General features: G+C 42.5%; 1 protein-coding gene across 3 annotated transcripts in view; it reads right to left on the bottom strand.

Annotated features, from left to right (window-relative positions):
- The window catches only part of LOC112118435 (SLIT-ROBO Rho GTPase-activating protein 2), a 204790-nt gene that overhangs the window by 60469 nt on the left and 126751 nt on the right, over window positions 1–17570 (bottom strand). For all 3 annotated transcript variants that reach the window (XM_026655276.1, XM_026655275.1, XM_026655277.1), the window contains exon 5: window positions 8807–8869. In XM_026655276.1, coding sequence (XP_026511061.1) covers window positions 8807–8869 — 63 coding nt within the window. The remainder of the gene's footprint in view (window positions 1–8806; window positions 8870–17570) is intronic.

A 17570-nucleotide genomic window follows, 5' to 3' on the forward strand; every position in this document is an offset into this window, starting at 1 on the left:
TTTCCTCTATCGCTGGAAAGGGAGCTGGCAGGGAGAAAGAAAAAATTAATAAAAATCCAATTTTAATGAAATCCTGCTGACGATGCCTCTGTGCCTGCTCCATGTTTGGCAATGGGGTCAGTGCTGACTCACTACGGCCAGCTGGGGTCAACACCGCAGCCAAAGAACAGATTAATATGACAGCAAGACCAGGACATAAAATTCTTAAATCAAATAGATTCCTGAAGGCATATGCCAGAGAGTCACAGGGTTTTTTCCCACTTCATGTTTGCATTGTGAATTTTCTTCATGGTATTGAAAATGAAGTATTGTTGCATTAAGCAGTAGTCATCTTACTGACTAATCTTCAAGGTAATATATTTACAAAACATGTGAAAGATTCAGAAACTTAAGAAATGGGAAGTCAAAAGACTGGTAAAATATCATTTCTTTTAGCAAAATCTGCCCCGGGAAATTAAAAAGCAGAATCAAGTTAATGGTGATCAGTTGTCTCAGATAGTAAATTCCCAAGGCTGGTGTACAAGATCTTAGAGTGAGGATGCTATTGCTACATCCACTTTCCCAATTTATATGGCTGCTAATCTGCAGGTAACCAGACCGGGATGGCATGTAACAGGCATACTGACAAGACATGAATTTTCAAAGGTATGATTGCTGCAGATCAGCAGGATCTCCGAGCACAATATTGCTGATGAAATAACTTCAGGGTTAGCGGATTGTCATCTGTAATAGGGAAGACCACTAATCTCACAGGATCCAACTACAGACTCGAATGCTAAGGTGAGGCACTGGTTTCATGTAATGACTTAAGACCTATATTGTCAGTGCTGCACCTGAACTGTGACATGTGGCCACAAAATGAATGGGATAAACAGTGACATGGCTGAATTTAAAACTAGACTGAACATAAAACTCTCCTCATTTGCTCTGTGAGAGAATCAACTGGTCTCATCAGATGTTTTAAGCTGATATAAAACATTATTTCAGGCCTAATTGATTTATAAGACAAACACCCACATGTCAATGGACTCAAAGAATTCATTTGCACAAAGTTGCATGAAAACTGTGAATCCCAATGAATGGTTCATCTAGTTTCAAGACCGTTGCTCATCACTTCTGCAAACTGGGCAGCTGATCAGAAACTTCCTTACAGCCAGTTTAGACAAGCTGTTTTTTCATGGTTAGTCCACTGATTCCCATAAAAGTTATTTAGTAAGGGCAGTTACAGTGGAGAAAAGGCAATTGCAACAGAACAATACACCATTTTGAATGAAAGTTCTATAGAATCCTGTTCTCTTGCTCTCTCTCTCTCTCTCTCTCTCTCACACACACACACACACACACACACGCACACACACACACACACACACCCCTCCGCCCCCTCCTCCCCATTTGCCATCTCTAATTTCCATGAATAGATGAAATCTAAAGGAAACGGGGCAGTGAGTTTGTTCTGATTTACTTGAAATTTGAAGTGATTGTTGTCCGTTAGGCAGACAGTAGCAAGAGTACTTCATATGCAAAGGCATTTCTGGAAGTCCCAACTACAACTGCTCTCTCTTGCCCAACCAGTCAACATCCTAAACCAAATTAAGCCCTAGTACAAATGGGCACAACCTCACTAGAATCAATAGAGCAGTATCAGATGTGCATCTGGACCCAAGAAGTTAACATTCTCATTCACTCATTTTGCTAGTGGCATGTTATTCATGGCAGAAACTACAAGAAACTTGAACGGCTGGTGATTAAGTTTGATCCACTTAGAAAGAGCTACTTTATAGTATGGTTGGGGTGGGGGTTCCTCTCTTTGTAATTTGAAAAGAATATTCAGAAAAGGGATGATCTGAAATTTTAAAAAGAAAGAATGAATTTCCAGTCTCTGCCAGGGCTGCAAAGGTTATTCATGCACTAATAAAATGTTCATTGGGGTGCTTAGGGAAAACTGACAAAGGATTTTTCCAATGATGAGTGCTTTAAGATAACTTCCTTCAATACCTGGCTCAATGACTTGTGAGAAACTGGTGTCCTGAACACGCATATATTGGTACATAAGTTCCTCTGGGTCGTTATCTTATCGTCTGAAGTGCTGTGTATACTTAGTGCAATTTAAGTTAAACAAAATACTTGAAGAGACAAGCGTCTGGAGGCAGGTACCTTTTCTGCTGTAGGAGCCCTTACCCATACATAATACAGGAGAGAGAAACACAAATGAAGCCTAGATTAAGCCAGCAAACGAGAGGCCATTCCTATGGCAGGCAAACCAGACAACGTGACCTGATTTCATAATTTATAGAGCCACGTTTATTCTTAGCATAACTCCACTGCCATCAACAAGAAAAACCTGCAAATATCCCTGCTGCACAAAGCAATGCTGGACATCTAACACCATTCAAGACTATGTCATGCAACCACTGTTAGAAAAATCTGCATGGAATGCCCATGAATTCTATCACACTGCTACTTAACAGTCATTGCTTGGAGTTGCCTTTAAGCAATAGAAAATGTCTTCCCCAGGGATAAACTTGCTGATTCAGTAATACTAACTGCTCCCAGGAGAGAGCAGGGGTGAGATAAACCAAAAACACCACTCACTCTCCTGCATGGCAACGCAGAGCAAAGCTATTAAATTATCAGGCCAGTATAATATCAAAATTGCCATGTATCAGCAGCTGTGTTTCTGTGGTACAGTGTTAAAAATGCCATTCTAACTGTTCCAGCACCAAGAGCTCTGGCATGCGCTGAATTCTTTCTTCTTTTTTTCTTCCCTTCCTGAACTCTACTGCTTTCTCAAAGATTAGCCCAAATATTTGGCTTTAACACACCAATGCTGAACTCCCTCCTTTGGGGTTTTGCTGGTATATATAATTTCAGAGAAACACCCCTCCCTACTGTAATGTTAGCGGTTAATACCCAAGCTCCACCCTAGGGTCAATATGTTCTGACTTTCAAACACATTTCTGAAGCGTCTTTTCAGGAGAAGAGGGGTAAGGAAAGAATTTACACCACAACATATCAGCAACCCAGATCATTAGGCAAAAAACAAGGTGCTCCGTGCAACAACCCCACAGAAAAAATGTTTGCAGGGCATGTTTCTAAAATAGAAGCAATTCACTAACAGATGATGAAAGGACAGATTTAATCAACAGCAAACGTATTTCATTCAGCTGCACAAGAAGGAAAGCCCCAGAACAGCATGCGAGCTTTATGAACATATTTCTTCTCCTTCCCCAGACAATGCCTCTTCCTTTGAGTTTGTGCTGGATACACTGCAGAACGGAAAGGACAGATGGTGGCTGTCTTCCTGGTGTCACTTGTTTTTCTGGAACACAGGAGGCCCACATGTACACGGTGGTCTTTTCCACTGAAATTACACAGCTTTTTTCTGCAGCAAGGTTATTTTTCCTCAAGTCAGCCACATACAATCACTACGCCTGTCTGACTCATGTAGAAGATACCCTCTTAAATACTTTAGGGCAGTTGGGGTTCTTTTAAACGTTTGTTATCCCTTGTTCTCCCTCCTTTAGAAATGCCTCTGCAGCTGGTAGCAGGCACAAATTAAGGCAGGATCTTTGGGAACTGGGTCCAGCAATCAGAATGACCTCAATGCAGCACTGAATCATCAAGAAATGGTGAAATTGCTGGAAAAAGGACCTGAATGGACAAGTTACCCCACAAAAATGGGGTTTGATTGGGGGGGGGAGAAGAATCAGCAACTTCAATCTGTAGCACAATAAAAGCAATTTTCTTTAAGATATTCTTTCAATAACACCTCAAACCCATCAGGTTGAAAATTATATAAAGATGGAATGGGGGATAAATGTTGGAGAAATTGTGGTTAATGAGGAGATTTTATGTATATAGGGTAATGTCCAGTCATTGAAGAATACAGTACCGGGATGTAATTTTAACCAAATATCACAAATTATTGGATATTTGTTACCAAATGATCCTTAGGTAAAACCTCCTGGGGCTTCCTAGAGGAAATGGTCAGACAAGGGGAAAAAAAAAAGGTTAATCTCATCTGCTAGAAGCTGCTCAGATACTGATAACCTCTGTTTAACCACAGATAAATGGTTAAATACCCAGCAAACTAGATAAAGGACAAATAGGTACTTATATGTTTGGTTATCATTTAATACTCCAGATAAATTCACCTGCAAAAACCCAGAACATCTGTCAATTATTTTTTCGGAATATCAACATTTGATCGACACGGACGGTCTGTTAAATGTGTAATCAGAGAATTCACTAATTTTAATAAAATCACTAGAAATGACACGTCCTGAGTAGTATGAAGATGCTACTGTGTAACATGGAAACACCCTGTTAGAGAGATCCAATAATTACATTACTGTATAATGTTTCTCTAAACAAAAGCTCACTGTGGTAATAATTGCATTGTCTCTGATATCTACATGGCTAGGATTTGTAAACCTGTTAAAACTTCCTAAATAAAGATAGTTTAAAACAACAAAATGAAAGAAATGGGAAACTATCAAGGCAGAACGGGGCTCCAGATAGGAAATGTAAAGGTGTTAGGATGAAAGGGTCAAGAAGAAAATGTCTGCATGGTGAGAGAAAAGCTGTGATTCTGGTATTCGGATGAAAATCTGTGATAAGACTTTCCAAAGTCGGGGGGGTCCTCATTTAAATACTTACTCACCTATGATGGGGTGTCTATCCCATACAAAGTCTGCCTGGGTAAAAAAAGGGACAATTACCCCATGACAGGCTGCAGGTGGAGGAGAGTTGGGGCTGATAAGGCCTAACACCTGATGAACCCAGCTGAGGGAGGAGCTGGGCTAGGCATAAAAGGAAATTGGTGTTAAGAGAGGGCTGAAGGGAAGAACGCTACTGTCACTCCCTGAAGTGGAGGGGAGTTGGCAATAGGTCAGGAGTTTATGGGGGGGGTGAGCCCTGAGATCCTGCCTTGGAATACAGAATCTGGCAAGAACCCGCCGGGGGTGAAACAGCCCCAAGGAGCACAGGAAGCTCCAAGAGTAACCCAGAGGGGAGCCTGAAGATAGGGAAGAGCCCAGGGAAACAGCAACAAGTCTGGAGCTTGAGCAGATGGTGGTTGCTGGGCAAAGGTTCCCGGTGCTGAGTAGTGGAAGGACCCAGGTTCCCCTGCTAGCAGCTTGGCAAGTGGCACAGACTGGGTAGTGGATCAGAAGACTGCCGGAGTGTCCTGTGGGACTTTGATCCCAGAAGGGGAGGACTACAGCGACTTGGCCGAATGGAAGACCCTAAGTGATGAAAAGGGAGTAACCTGACTCCAGAGAGATACAGCGCGAGACTCCAGGCGGAGAAACCGAAGGAGGGGGAGTCAGATTGGTTGGGGGCTAATCCCCAGGTTGGCCAGAGCTTTGAGTCGTGAACTGTGTGACACCACCCCTGCCCAATAGCAGCCAGTACTTGACTGTACTGGGATGCCTCCAACCAAGCAAGGCCCAAGAGAAGGGCTGTCCCAATTGGGTCCCTAAATGGATTCCCCCAAGGGCATTGCAATTTCAAAGTTAGTATTCATAAAAAAGGAAGACATTTGGAGTTTCTGAAAATGCTCCACTTCTTGGGATTCCCCCTGGACTCTTGGAGGAGTCTGGCTGTGAGTAGACATTGCACAGTATTATCAACTTTGACCACTATCCAGTTTTGGATTCCAACAAATTGAGTCATCTGAGTTTCACGTCCCAGAACAAAAAATTCTTTAACTGCATCGCTCAAAGGACGTTTGTGTTTAAATCAGCAAATCTCATCTCCATGTCCTGACTTTTTGCATTGAATCCCACCAAATCCCAATTACAAACAGCTACCAAGCTACCAAGAAAGGGAACAATACCCACACTCAGGTTTTAATGGCAAAATCACTGTCAGCACTGAAATACTTCGCCAGAACAGCAGTTACCCATCAGCCACCATCTGACTTGTACTGCTGTATGTTCTACCAGTAGTACTTTTATCCAGCATTTTAAAACCATCCCCAACCCTACAGTTTTCTTCTCAACTACTCTTTACTTTAAAAAGAATTCAAAGGCTAGACCTGTGACAACAGGAGACACTCCAATTTCCACGTCTAGGACCAGATGAGCAGTACACATGACCTTCTGTGGTAACATACGTGCATAAAAGAGCCACAGCAGTGAGTCTCAGAGTCCGGGTCTACAAACTAGGGTTCGTGCTATGGTGCTAAATAGCGTAATGTAGGTGTTTCCACTCAGGCTGGAGCTCTGAAACCCACCCTCCCAAGCTGGCTTTTAGAGCCAAGTTCCAGCCTGAGTGGGAAGGTCTGCCTTGCTATTTTTAGCACCATAGCACGAGCCTGAGTCCATAGACCTGGGCTCTGAGAATTACTGCTGTGGCTTCCCCCCAAGTGTACAGTAAACCTCAGAGTTACGAACACCTCGGGAATAGAGGTTGTTCATAACTCTGAAACGTTTGTAACTCTGAACAAAACGTTACGGTTGTTCTTTGAAAAGTTTACAACTGAACATTGACTTAATACACCTTTGAAACTTTACTATGCAGAAGAAAAATGCTGGGTTCATCCATCCTAATTTCAATGAAACAAGCACAGAAACAGTTTCCTTACCTTGTCAAATCTTTTTTTAAAAACTTCCCGTTATTGTTTTAGCAGTTTACATTTAACAGTACAGTACTGTATTTGCTTCCCCCCCCCCCCGACCCTTCTTGTCTTTGCCACTGCCTGATTGCGTACTTCTGTTTCCAAATGAGGTGTGGTTGACCGGTCAGTTCCTAACTGAGGTTCTACTGTAGATGTACCCTAACTGATGTACCACAACCTTTTGGCAGCGCTCAATTGTTATCTCAAGGCTAAGGAAAGGGCTGCCCTAATTTACAGCACTATAGGTTGGTAGAAGTCTGTGTCAGAGGTGGGGAAAAGGGAACAGACTGATATAGAACCAGATTTTGCAGCCTGGTTCCACATCATTATGAATGCTGAAAAAATACAGGCAACACTAGCTGAAAGCTGGATATGATGTTGGCTGGCAATGGAAGCGGCTTACCCACACAGCTCTGCCAAAACATCTCATTTCAAAACCTCAGCCTCCCTGTTGCACCAGTCATAGACTCTCCTAAACTGATACCGAGAAACATACCAAAGGCTGCATGTTGTGACGTGGACAACTACTTCCTGGTAAAGAGGAATGGGTTAGTGCAGGGGTAGGCAACCTATGGCACATGTGCCGAAGGCGGCACGTGAGCGGATTTTCAGTGGCACTCACAGTGCCCGGGACCTGGCCACCAGTCTGGGGGGCTCTGCCTTTTAATTTAATTTTAAATGAAGCTTCTTAAACATTTTAAAAACCTTATTTACTTTACATACAACAATAGTTTAGTTATATATTAAAGACTTATAGAAAAAGCTCTTCTAAAAACGTTAAAATGTATTACTGGAACACAAAACCTTAAACTAGAGGGAATAAATGAAGACTCGGCACGCCACTTCTGAAAGGTTGCCGACCCCTGGGTTAGCGGTACAGTGTCCATGTCATTGCAAATTTCTCCTCCACCCTTTGTCAACCAAAGTGAAGATTTGGGGACATCACTGGAGTATGCTGGGATGAGAAATGTATTTATAATAAATATAATTACAGAAGAAAGGTATATTAAGCAGCTGTGAGAAAATGCCGTGGTGAGGAAGGGGATGTCTGTTTATGGTCTTTTGAATTATGAGTTATACTGCTTTTAATTTTTTATGCAGCAGCCAGAGAATTGGATAAGTGCTATATAAATATATGGTACACCCAAAATTAGGATCCCTATTCTCCTGGGTTCACTACTTGTAGCACACAAAATGTGTGCTCTTTTAAATTAATAGAGTAAAACACAACTTAGGGTACTGAGAATTATCTAGTGTTTTCTGGGATGAAGGAAGTCAGACATCACTTACTGTCAAGGTTACTATGCTTTGCATTAGAGAAGTTAAATAACCTACACTTGCATTTAGAGATTACCTGCACATTTGTGATACTATTTTACAATGATACAATAAAAATGTATGAGAAAAATGTATTTGTGGGAGAGATTTTGTTAAAAATAAGGGCATAAAAATCTTGTGCATGGAGACACCTCATTCCAGAGATCTCAAACAGAAACAAAACATATTTACAACAGACTGTTTAGCCTTCAGGAAAAAAGGCTGCATCTCAGCTGCTTCAGAGTTTCATCCCTAGAGAGGGGGTCCTGTACAGAGCTTTGTCTGAAACCAAATGCTGAGTTAAATATTAATAATAGGCATATTCAGGAATGCAAATCCCCTTCCTCCTCAACCCACAGCAGACAAACCTTGCTGAAATCAGGATCTAGAAAATAAACCAAATATGAAAATCTACAATAAATCCTCAAGTAGGGGAAAAGGTACAGTGCGTGGAAAAGTCTGATCTGTCACATTAGGCACTACATCCCAATTTGGAGAGAATGGGGCCAGTTGCGTTGGGTTTGTTTGCTGTAGAAATTAAAAGCTCACAACCACAGTACTGTAACATGTACACAACCAAAAATGTATCCCAAAACGTGATACTTTCCATAATTCCCGTGGAACAATCTTTAGCAACAACAGATCAGACAGAGATACAGCCCAAGGATAAAGATGGAGTGAAAATAAAATTAATGGTACAGTATAGACTGGTGAACACACGCTGCCTCAAATCACTTAGATCGTAGACATGCATCAGCCCTAGGGCTTAGTCTCTGCTGCAACAGCTGTAGCAGCAGGAAGGCAGGCAGAAGTCAAACACTTATTTCCTTATGCATGAAAAGAACTCACGAAGGAAGTCTGATTTACCGTGTATAGCTCATTCAGGACCTTCATCAAGTCTTCCTGGAGCTGCAATCCGACTTCTTTACTCTACAACAAAAAGAGAGCCAGAGATCCATTAGGGAAAATGGGGATAGTTGGAGGATATGAACATGCCACACGCACTGCTAATAATCTAGACCCAATTAGGCACCATTTAACTGCTCAGTTCAGAGACAGTTATGGTCAAATTACACAAACAGCTTTAATACCATGAAATGTTATGCATACAGCCAGGCAAATGACACGAAACAGAAAGGAGGGATGGTTTGGTTGAACACTTTTTTTCCAATGGCTCTCTCAGCTAGCACAAAGAGAAGCCCCACTCGGAGAGACAAATAATGCCTGGCTGGGAAAGCTTACGCTATGTGGTGTCAAGGAGCGCTTAGATGACTGCCAGAGGAGTGAACAGTAGCACGTGTACCCCCCAAGACTCCATAAAGACTCACGTACAGTTAAAGACCAAGTGTGTTAACTCCTTAACAAAACCCATCTCTATACGCTGGGAAAGCAGCGGCCTATAGCTGTACCTGAAGTTCAGAGTCCTGTATGGTAGCCATTGCTCTCACACACACTTACTTCAGTGCCCTATTCTCCTCCTTGCTATCCTTAAAGTTCCATAAGTCACAGAGTGCAGCATCTGTAGTTGGTGCCAATACGGAGAATGTCAATTATATACTAAATGGGGGAGCTCAAAGGGGATTCTGCAAGTATTACAGGCTGGTGAGACACAGCAAGGAGCTAAACCTCATTTTAACTCGCTGGCTGACTCACTGAGACAATGGGTACCTGCACCTGGACAGAAGGTGGAAATGGCTCTCTGGAAAGGTTAAAAAAAATAAAAAAAATTTAAAAAGGGGGGAGGGGAGAAGATAGCTCAGGGGTTTGAGCATTGGCCTGCTAAACCCAGGGTTGTGAGTTCAATCCTTGTGGGGGCCACTTAGGGATCTGGGGCAAAATCAGTACTTGGTCCTGCTAGTGAAGGCAGGGGGCAGGACTCAATAACCTTTCAGGGTCCCTTCCAGTTCTATGAGATAGGTATATCTCCATATATTATTTTATTATCTTGGGTGGGGGGGATGAGCATTCCTGGAGATGAACCCCAGTTGGGGAGAAGTGCTTATTTGTGTGTTTCAGTCTGCATGCCTTTTGTGAATAAAACCAGACCCAGGAAAGTGGTTATGTTTTGACCGGCCACAGCTCGCAGGCACTGCATGCGGAAGAGTGTACAAAACCCACTAGCTTAGACACTTATTTTTGAATGCAGTGGTAATGCCAAGATATAAAAAAGGAAACCCCACCCACTCTATTTATGAACTCTGCAGTTAACTCCCCCAATGTCCCCCTCAAATTACAAAGCCAGACATGGGATTTACTCCGGCAGACAACACCATCAGCTATTTTTAAACTGCAAGTACTACAATACAATTTTAATGTATCAGCACACATCACACCCTAGCAAGGGGCACTTGGTTCTAGTGAGCTACTCAGTTATAGCCCAGGCAATACAACTCACGAAAAATAAATGGGAGTTGCACAGAGGCATGATTAGTTGTCAAGGTTGGTTAAGGTTCCAACTAGACAGCAGACAAGTGTCAATTTAAAAAAAAAATTGTTTTTAATGTCTTTATTTTAATTCCTTGGCAGGGGACATCAGGCAGGCATTCCTGGCTTGTGATTGGATGAAGCTGCCATATGAAAGTGCTGCACTGTCAAACTCTTGGCTGTAGCTAAACACTGGAATACAGGAGCAAACAGAGCAATGAGCATCTCAGCTTCATTTAAAAGGGCATTTCATCCCCCTGCCTTCCCATTGTCAACATTCACAACTCTCCTAAGTAAGATGGATCAAAGCTTATTCTTCACCCATTGCTACAGCAAAGGCAGCAACCAAATGCTTGGCGTTTGGCTACCTGGGTTTTTCAAGATAGTGTTGCGATTATATCAGAATCAAGGGTAACAGGGCAGGCTACGTGGCTACCAAAAGTAGCCTGTGCTATTGCGGTCATTATAGAGTGGCAAATGTCAAGTTTTCAAATGGTGGCTACATAAGATAGTAATTCTGCACATTAGTGTGGGAAGACCTGTACACTTCAAAACCTTGCATTCAGGCAGTCTGTTGCCTAGTCTCTGCATTTAACGCTGTCAAATGAACCACCTACTTATATCCACATCATTAAAAGAGGATACCTGTGCACATTAAGTCTTCTTGCATTAGACATTTGTGCACATGCTAACATACTGCTTCTGCTCCCTTTGAGTTCAAGGAAGCTTTTCCTTCAACTTCAATACAAACAGGATCTGAGCCTAAAACAGGTGGTCAAGAAGTGGCAATTTATTCCCTCTGCAATCTGAAAAGCTTAAATGAGAAACTGAGGCTTTTAGATATATATACCAAAAAGCACATTCGACAAGTGTCTAGTCAGACTGCTTAAAATTTTCTGGATTCTCTGCGTGTTTATGCATGTACATCCCACCCATACACCATCCCTGCCTCATGCATCCACTGAAAATCGTATCTTCCTCTTCCCTCTGCTCACTGGTTCTCCGATAGCCTGAGCAACTTTTTCTATAGCAAGAGCATGAGAGAACAAGAGAAAGCTCTGTTATACAACTGGCTGTAATATTTGCACAAGCATACAATTTCCATAACTCAGCCCATGGTACTTGAAAAAATGAAGCCAATAAAATTACAATTAAGCCCAGGCAGATGTTTCCTTTCTTGCTGCTGACGACTCCGAGAAGAAATGTCTCATCTATTATCCCTGTTTATTTGAACAGGCTGCTGAAGCGATTTTGACTTACTGCTTTAAGTCCAGTTCCCTATGGAGCACATGACTGTTTGATAACCAATGTGAAATTCTATGCTGTTTAAAATACAAGGGGCCTTCGGAAACTCAAAGTGATGCTGACACAGAGGCAGTTAATCAGAGCCTTGTAACAGGCATCCAAGACCATCATGCTTTCCAAAAAGGTACTGGAACTGTGACTTTCTAATCCAGAGTGCCCTTATATGCTGTCCTTTAAAAGAAAGAAAAAAGTAGTTAACTGTCATTAGTCCCCACAGATCACGATTTCAAGGGAGAAATTTCCTCCAATGAAAACCTAACCAGAGGACAAGAGGACAATTTCCCATATGAAACCTAGTAACACCCCTCTGATAAAGCAATTAATTCCCAGAAATCCTATGAACTGCATTTCAAAGAAGGGGGAGGAGTAAAGGCAAAGAACAAACAGACCTGCCTTTGTACGTTATCAGACAAAATCTCTCTTTTCTTTAAACTTCATGGAAAAGAATGAGTCATCATTCTAAACAGCTCAGGACACTGAAGGGAAGAAAATAATTTGCTGTGGGCAAAGTCTTTTTATTTTAATTTTTAATATTATCATTCTAATTGTTGCCTGAAAGAGGCCTAGATTCAGAGCTTAACAGTAGCTCTGGTACTTATAACCCAGCCAAATCAAAAATATTTTCCAGCAGGATTTTAACCTGCAACGAATCATCAGTAGTAGTTGTCCCTTTAGGCCATGCATCCTTTCAGGCTGCTGCGGTGGTCTCCTGGGGGGCCAGCGTTTTTGCAGAGCGGTGCTCCTCTAACATATATATCAGTATTAAAAGCAGCAGCGATCTCTGAAATGCAGTTTTAGCACTCCCAGCCTAATCCTTAACACTTTAATTCTTCCATCTGTAATGTAATAGCTGTGATCATTCAGAGACACAGGAGGGGAGCTAAGGCACACTGAACCCTTTCACTTCCAAGGGTTTTAAAATGAAGCACATCCAGATCATATTTTGTGGAGGCGGGAGTAAGTGGAGTAAGAGGGCAATGCCTGTATTTCCCCACCATCACCACCACTCTCTCATTCAAAAGAGAGCCGTGCCCACAGTACATGCAACTAATTAAAATAAAAGCAGAATCAATTAACAGGTGATTCAATCTATTTCAAACATGTGGCAAGAGGTAATTTCATCCAGATTTTTTCCCCCATTCACTAGGTTTTAAAGCAGCAGCATTAATGTCTCTACAGATAAGATTGTACCAGCCTTTTTAATATAGAATCCAATTTTCTAGGGGTTTATATTTCAGCTGCAGTTTGGCATACAAAAGTTGGAAGCCTAGGAGCTATTTTCACATTTCCCCCCACAAGTTAAAGGAGCAACCTGTTTGGCCATATTTAAGTTAGGGGACAGGGAGGAAAGACACTCATGGCTTTACTTGCATTTTTACACAAAGGCCATGATTCATGGAGGACTTTAAATCATTTTTAAAACATCACTTTAGACTAAGTTCTCCTAAGCAGGAACCTCATTTATAACTGCTTCTACACAGCGCTATAATACATCTTTTATAGGACATTAAAATACAGAGGGTCTTTTTCCTATGAAAATGCTAAACAAATTAAGTTAGAGAGGTTTGGAAATGCGTCACTCTACATTTGTTAAGGAGAATTCAGACAGTTCTCTCCCACCCCATCACCTTTAAAATAAGGTAGTAAAATGTTAGAGCTATAAACAAAAACACACTGAGCACTGACCTCACACTTCCTTGCTTGTGAATGTTCTGACATGAACTGGACCTCTTCTCCCCCCCCCCCTCCATTCCAGATCCTCCACTCAGTAAGACTCCTAGCCAGTTGCTACATTCACAGTCTTGGGGATCAGAAGCAGGGGTTTTAGATTTACTAATTCCCTTATTCCTCACCTTGAATGTAGAAGCTCTGATAGCTTCATGAGTGGACTTCTCATGTTCCTTGCACGGGAGCTATTCGATTCAAGCTGTAACAGGTGTGGGAACGTGATCGTTCCCCTTTATGCGACATTGGTGAGGCCTCATCTGGAGTACTGTGTCCAGTTTTGGGCCCCACACTACAAGAAGGATGTGGAAATATTGGAAAGAGTCCAGCGGAGGGCAACAAAAATGATTAGGGGTCTGGAGCACATGACTTTTGAGGAGAGGCTGAGGGAACTGGGATTGTTTAGTCTCCAGAAGAGAAGAATGAGGGGGGATTTGATAGCTGCTTTCAACTACCTGAGGGGGGGTTCCAAAGAGGATGGAGCTCGGCTGTTCTCAGTGGTGGCAGATGACAGAACAAGGAGCAATGGTCTCAAGTTGCAGTGGGGGAGGTCTAGGTTGGCTATTAGGAAACACTATTTCACTAGGAGGGTGGTGAAGCACTGGAATGCTTTACCTAGGGAGGTGGTGGGATCTCCTTCCTTGGAGGTTTTTAAGGCCCGGCTTGACAAAGCCCTGGCTGGGATGATTTAGTTGGGAATTGGTCCTGCTTTGAGCAGGGGGTTGGACTAAATGACCTCCTGAGGTCCCTTCCAACCTTGATATTCTATGATTCTATGGGTCTGTGGAACTCCATTTTTGGTCTGACTGACCCTACATGCTCCACAAGATTCAACAAAAAAAGTTTCATATCCACAGGGGTAAAGCAGCTCACACAAGTTCAACATTTTTATAGTTAAAAACTCCAAAGTTTACCCACACTACTTTATTTTTAACCCCCCCCCCTTCAAAAAAATATATACACTTGCCTGGACCTTGATTTCCTGGCCAAAACATATAGCCCAAATTATTAGGATCGATACTGATTTATAGGGGAAGAGGGAGGAGAATATGTAATTTAACTGTAAATCATTCCCCTGTATCTCCTATTTTAACACTGCAAGGAGCATACAGTGTTTCTGAAATTGGGCAAATACTTGGTCACTTAGATCACACACAGATTATGTGCCAAGTTTAGGGAAGTTTTAGGTATTAAAAAATGACAAAGTACTTGGACACAGTCTTTCGCTATAGATACTATAGTGATTAATACCATATGAAAATCCTAGAGGGAGACTTTCTGAAAAAGAAGCAGGTTTAGGAGGCCATCTACTGCATCAAACTTCTCCTGTTGCTTAAATCTAACTATTATTATTATTTTGTTCCATTCCTTCATTTTGACATATGTAAACTTTTAAATGTTCTCTCTGATCCCTGTGACCTAATCCGTGTCTTGGCATATAATGTACTTACGTGAAAATAATTTACATTATTCACTTGTGACCCTAATAAAAATATTCTTAAACCAAAATAAGCAGAGCCATCTGAAACCTGAGTTCAGATGGTTTGAATTTTCATGTGTTCCAGTCTCACCGCCCCAACCCCATCCCTGGGTGGCCAGATGGACTGCTAAGAAAATAAACTAAGCTAGAGCCATGACAAAAGACAAGTATTCTGCTTTTTGAGTGCTAGACTTGTAATTGAAAGAAGGAAAAAAAGAAGGATCAATGATTTGCAGTCCCCAAGGCATTGTGCAATAATATTCCCCACATTCCTTCAAATCACTAGGAGCCAAGGAAAGCTGGAGATGCTGCCATCTCTGCAGCTATATGCTCGTAAGGATTTTATGACTGCCTTCTTAATCTTAAGGATGATTAATGAAACCAAAATGGCTGGTTCTGTTTTAAGTGCCCCAAACACTGATCTTTTCACACCAAAAGAGCTTTTTTACCAGTGAGTTGGTTAAATTGCCTTAACTGGCCCAGCCATCTTCCTTTCACCCAATTCCTTTCTTATTGTTTATTTATTGAAGAAAACTGCTCATTCATTGGACGAACTGTTGAAGCAGCAACTAATTAAGAAGAGGTAGAAGTCACCAAGGATATGTCTGGAGTACAGCTAGGAGCAAGCCTCCCAGGTCAGGCAGACAGACTTGCACTAGCAGGGTTCAAGCTAGCGTGCTAAAGTTAGCAGTGTGGATCTTCCAGATCAGGCTAGAGCTCTGGCTCTCAAGCACAGGGGATCAGGGGGGCTTGAGAGCCCAAACTCCACCTGAGCTGGAACATCCTGGGGATGCAAGTTCAGGGTGAAGAAGGAGAAGAGGGTAGAAGAAACAGAAGAGCAAACAAAATTCTAGCCCCACAAATGAGCTCTGACGGAAGAAACTGCACACTTACTAGATTGGAACAAGTAACGTGGAAATGAAGATAAGAAAAATCAGTGTTGTGAAAACAAGCATCATTTCAGGAGCTGTAGAATGTGGCAATACTAATGTAATGCTACTCTCAGTACAATTTCCACTGCATAAGGCTGAGGGAATGGGAGTTGAAAGAGTTGACCTAGAAGCTGGCTGTACTAGTGAAGCGGAGAGAAAAAAAAATTGTATTGCAGGAAGTAGAGCAGTCACAGCAAGGCAAGGACAAAAGGAAATGCCTCAGGCAGTGGCAAAAAAATCGCTGAGTGAATGACTTTAAAAGATGAGGGACCTGAAGCAGAGAGACAACATTACTGGCATTCTAGGGTCTAGCCACTGGGAGTGCTTCTAGATCAGAGACCACTGATCCAAACCTCACCACACAGAGACTGATGACGCCAGCAGAGAAGCTTCGCTAATTCAAGGCACCTCCTGAACATGATGCAGGGATATGGATAAAAAGACCGGTGAGAGGAGTTCAGTCTTTCCAGTTGTTGGTATCTTCAGGCACCACCTCTAAGCAGGCAGAAACCTGGTGATGAGATTCCTCCCCCCCCCCTGCTTCTCTTCCTCCCCCCCCCCAAAAAAAGGGGGGGGGGAAGAAGAGCCAGGTGTTACAGAACATGGTATTGGCAATTCAATAGCAGGTGCTCTTCCTTTCCAGTACTGAAGAAATGCTCCAGCATAATGTTAGTGAGTGCTTTACTATTGGAGGTGCCTTCTTCCAGATGAGACTTAGGGCAGATCTTCACTACAGGGGGGGTCGATTTAAGATACGCAAATTCGACGTATCACAGCCGACTTACCCCGCTGTAAGGACGGTGGCAAAATCGACCTCCGCGGCTTCCTGTCGACGGCGCTTACTCCCACCTCCGCTGGTGGAGTAAGAGCGTCGATTCGGGGATCGATTGTCGCGTCCCGACGAGACGCGATAATTCGATCCCCGAGAGGTCGATTTCTACCCGCCGATTCAGGCGGGTAGTGTAGACCTAGCCTGAGTTCTGACCACTTGTGGTTATTAAAAGATCCCCTGGCACTTTTCAGAGGAGGCAGTTGTCCAACTTCCAACCTGGATAATTAGAGGGAGAGTTTAGGGAGGCAGAATGCATTTCCAGTTGGATAGCTCTTCACTTCCTATGTGCTATTAAACAGCTGCCATTTGCCTTCTCAGAGCTGGCTCCCTCTCAGTAGTGGGTGAATTGATTGTTAATTTTATAGTGTCTTGGGAGCCTTTGGGATGAGAGGCTGCATATGCATGTACAGTACTTCTATATGGTGCAAAGCACAGGGAATATACCTGTGTGCAGATTTAAGCATAGAGCTCATTGTGGAGAGAATGTATCTGTGATGCTGAATATTAGCAGAGTGGGCAGAAACAAATCTCTTGTATCCAAAAGAGGAAATGTTTACCTGAACAACAGTGAAGTCATGCCAGGAGCCCAACAATAATGCACCTGGGCTGCATCTTGGTGGCCCAAAATGGACACAGTCAAGAATACAATTCACAGATCTGAAGGCCAGAAGAGACCATAAAATCATCTAGTCTGACCCTTCTGTCTAACACTAGCCATAGAATTTCTCCCAGTTACCCCAGTATTGAGCCCATAACAGGAAACAGGCATGCCTTCAGCCTTAGGTGTTTGAGTTCACAGGTTATGAGGTGATGCTGTTGCCATTTCTGATCAATGAACATTTACTTTCATGATGGAAAAAAAAAGCAAGACAGCTCTGAAGGAAGGACTAACATCAAATTAGCCAAGGAGAAAGCAATGCTTGCAGTAGAAAG

Source organism: Terrapene carolina, unplaced genomic scaffold, assembly GCF_002925995.2.
Source record: "Terrapene carolina triunguis isolate 2854851 unplaced genomic scaffold, T_m_triunguis-2.0 Scaffold199, whole genome shotgun sequence".
Classification (NCBI taxonomy): Eukaryota; Metazoa; Chordata; order Testudines; family Emydidae; genus Terrapene; species Terrapene triunguis.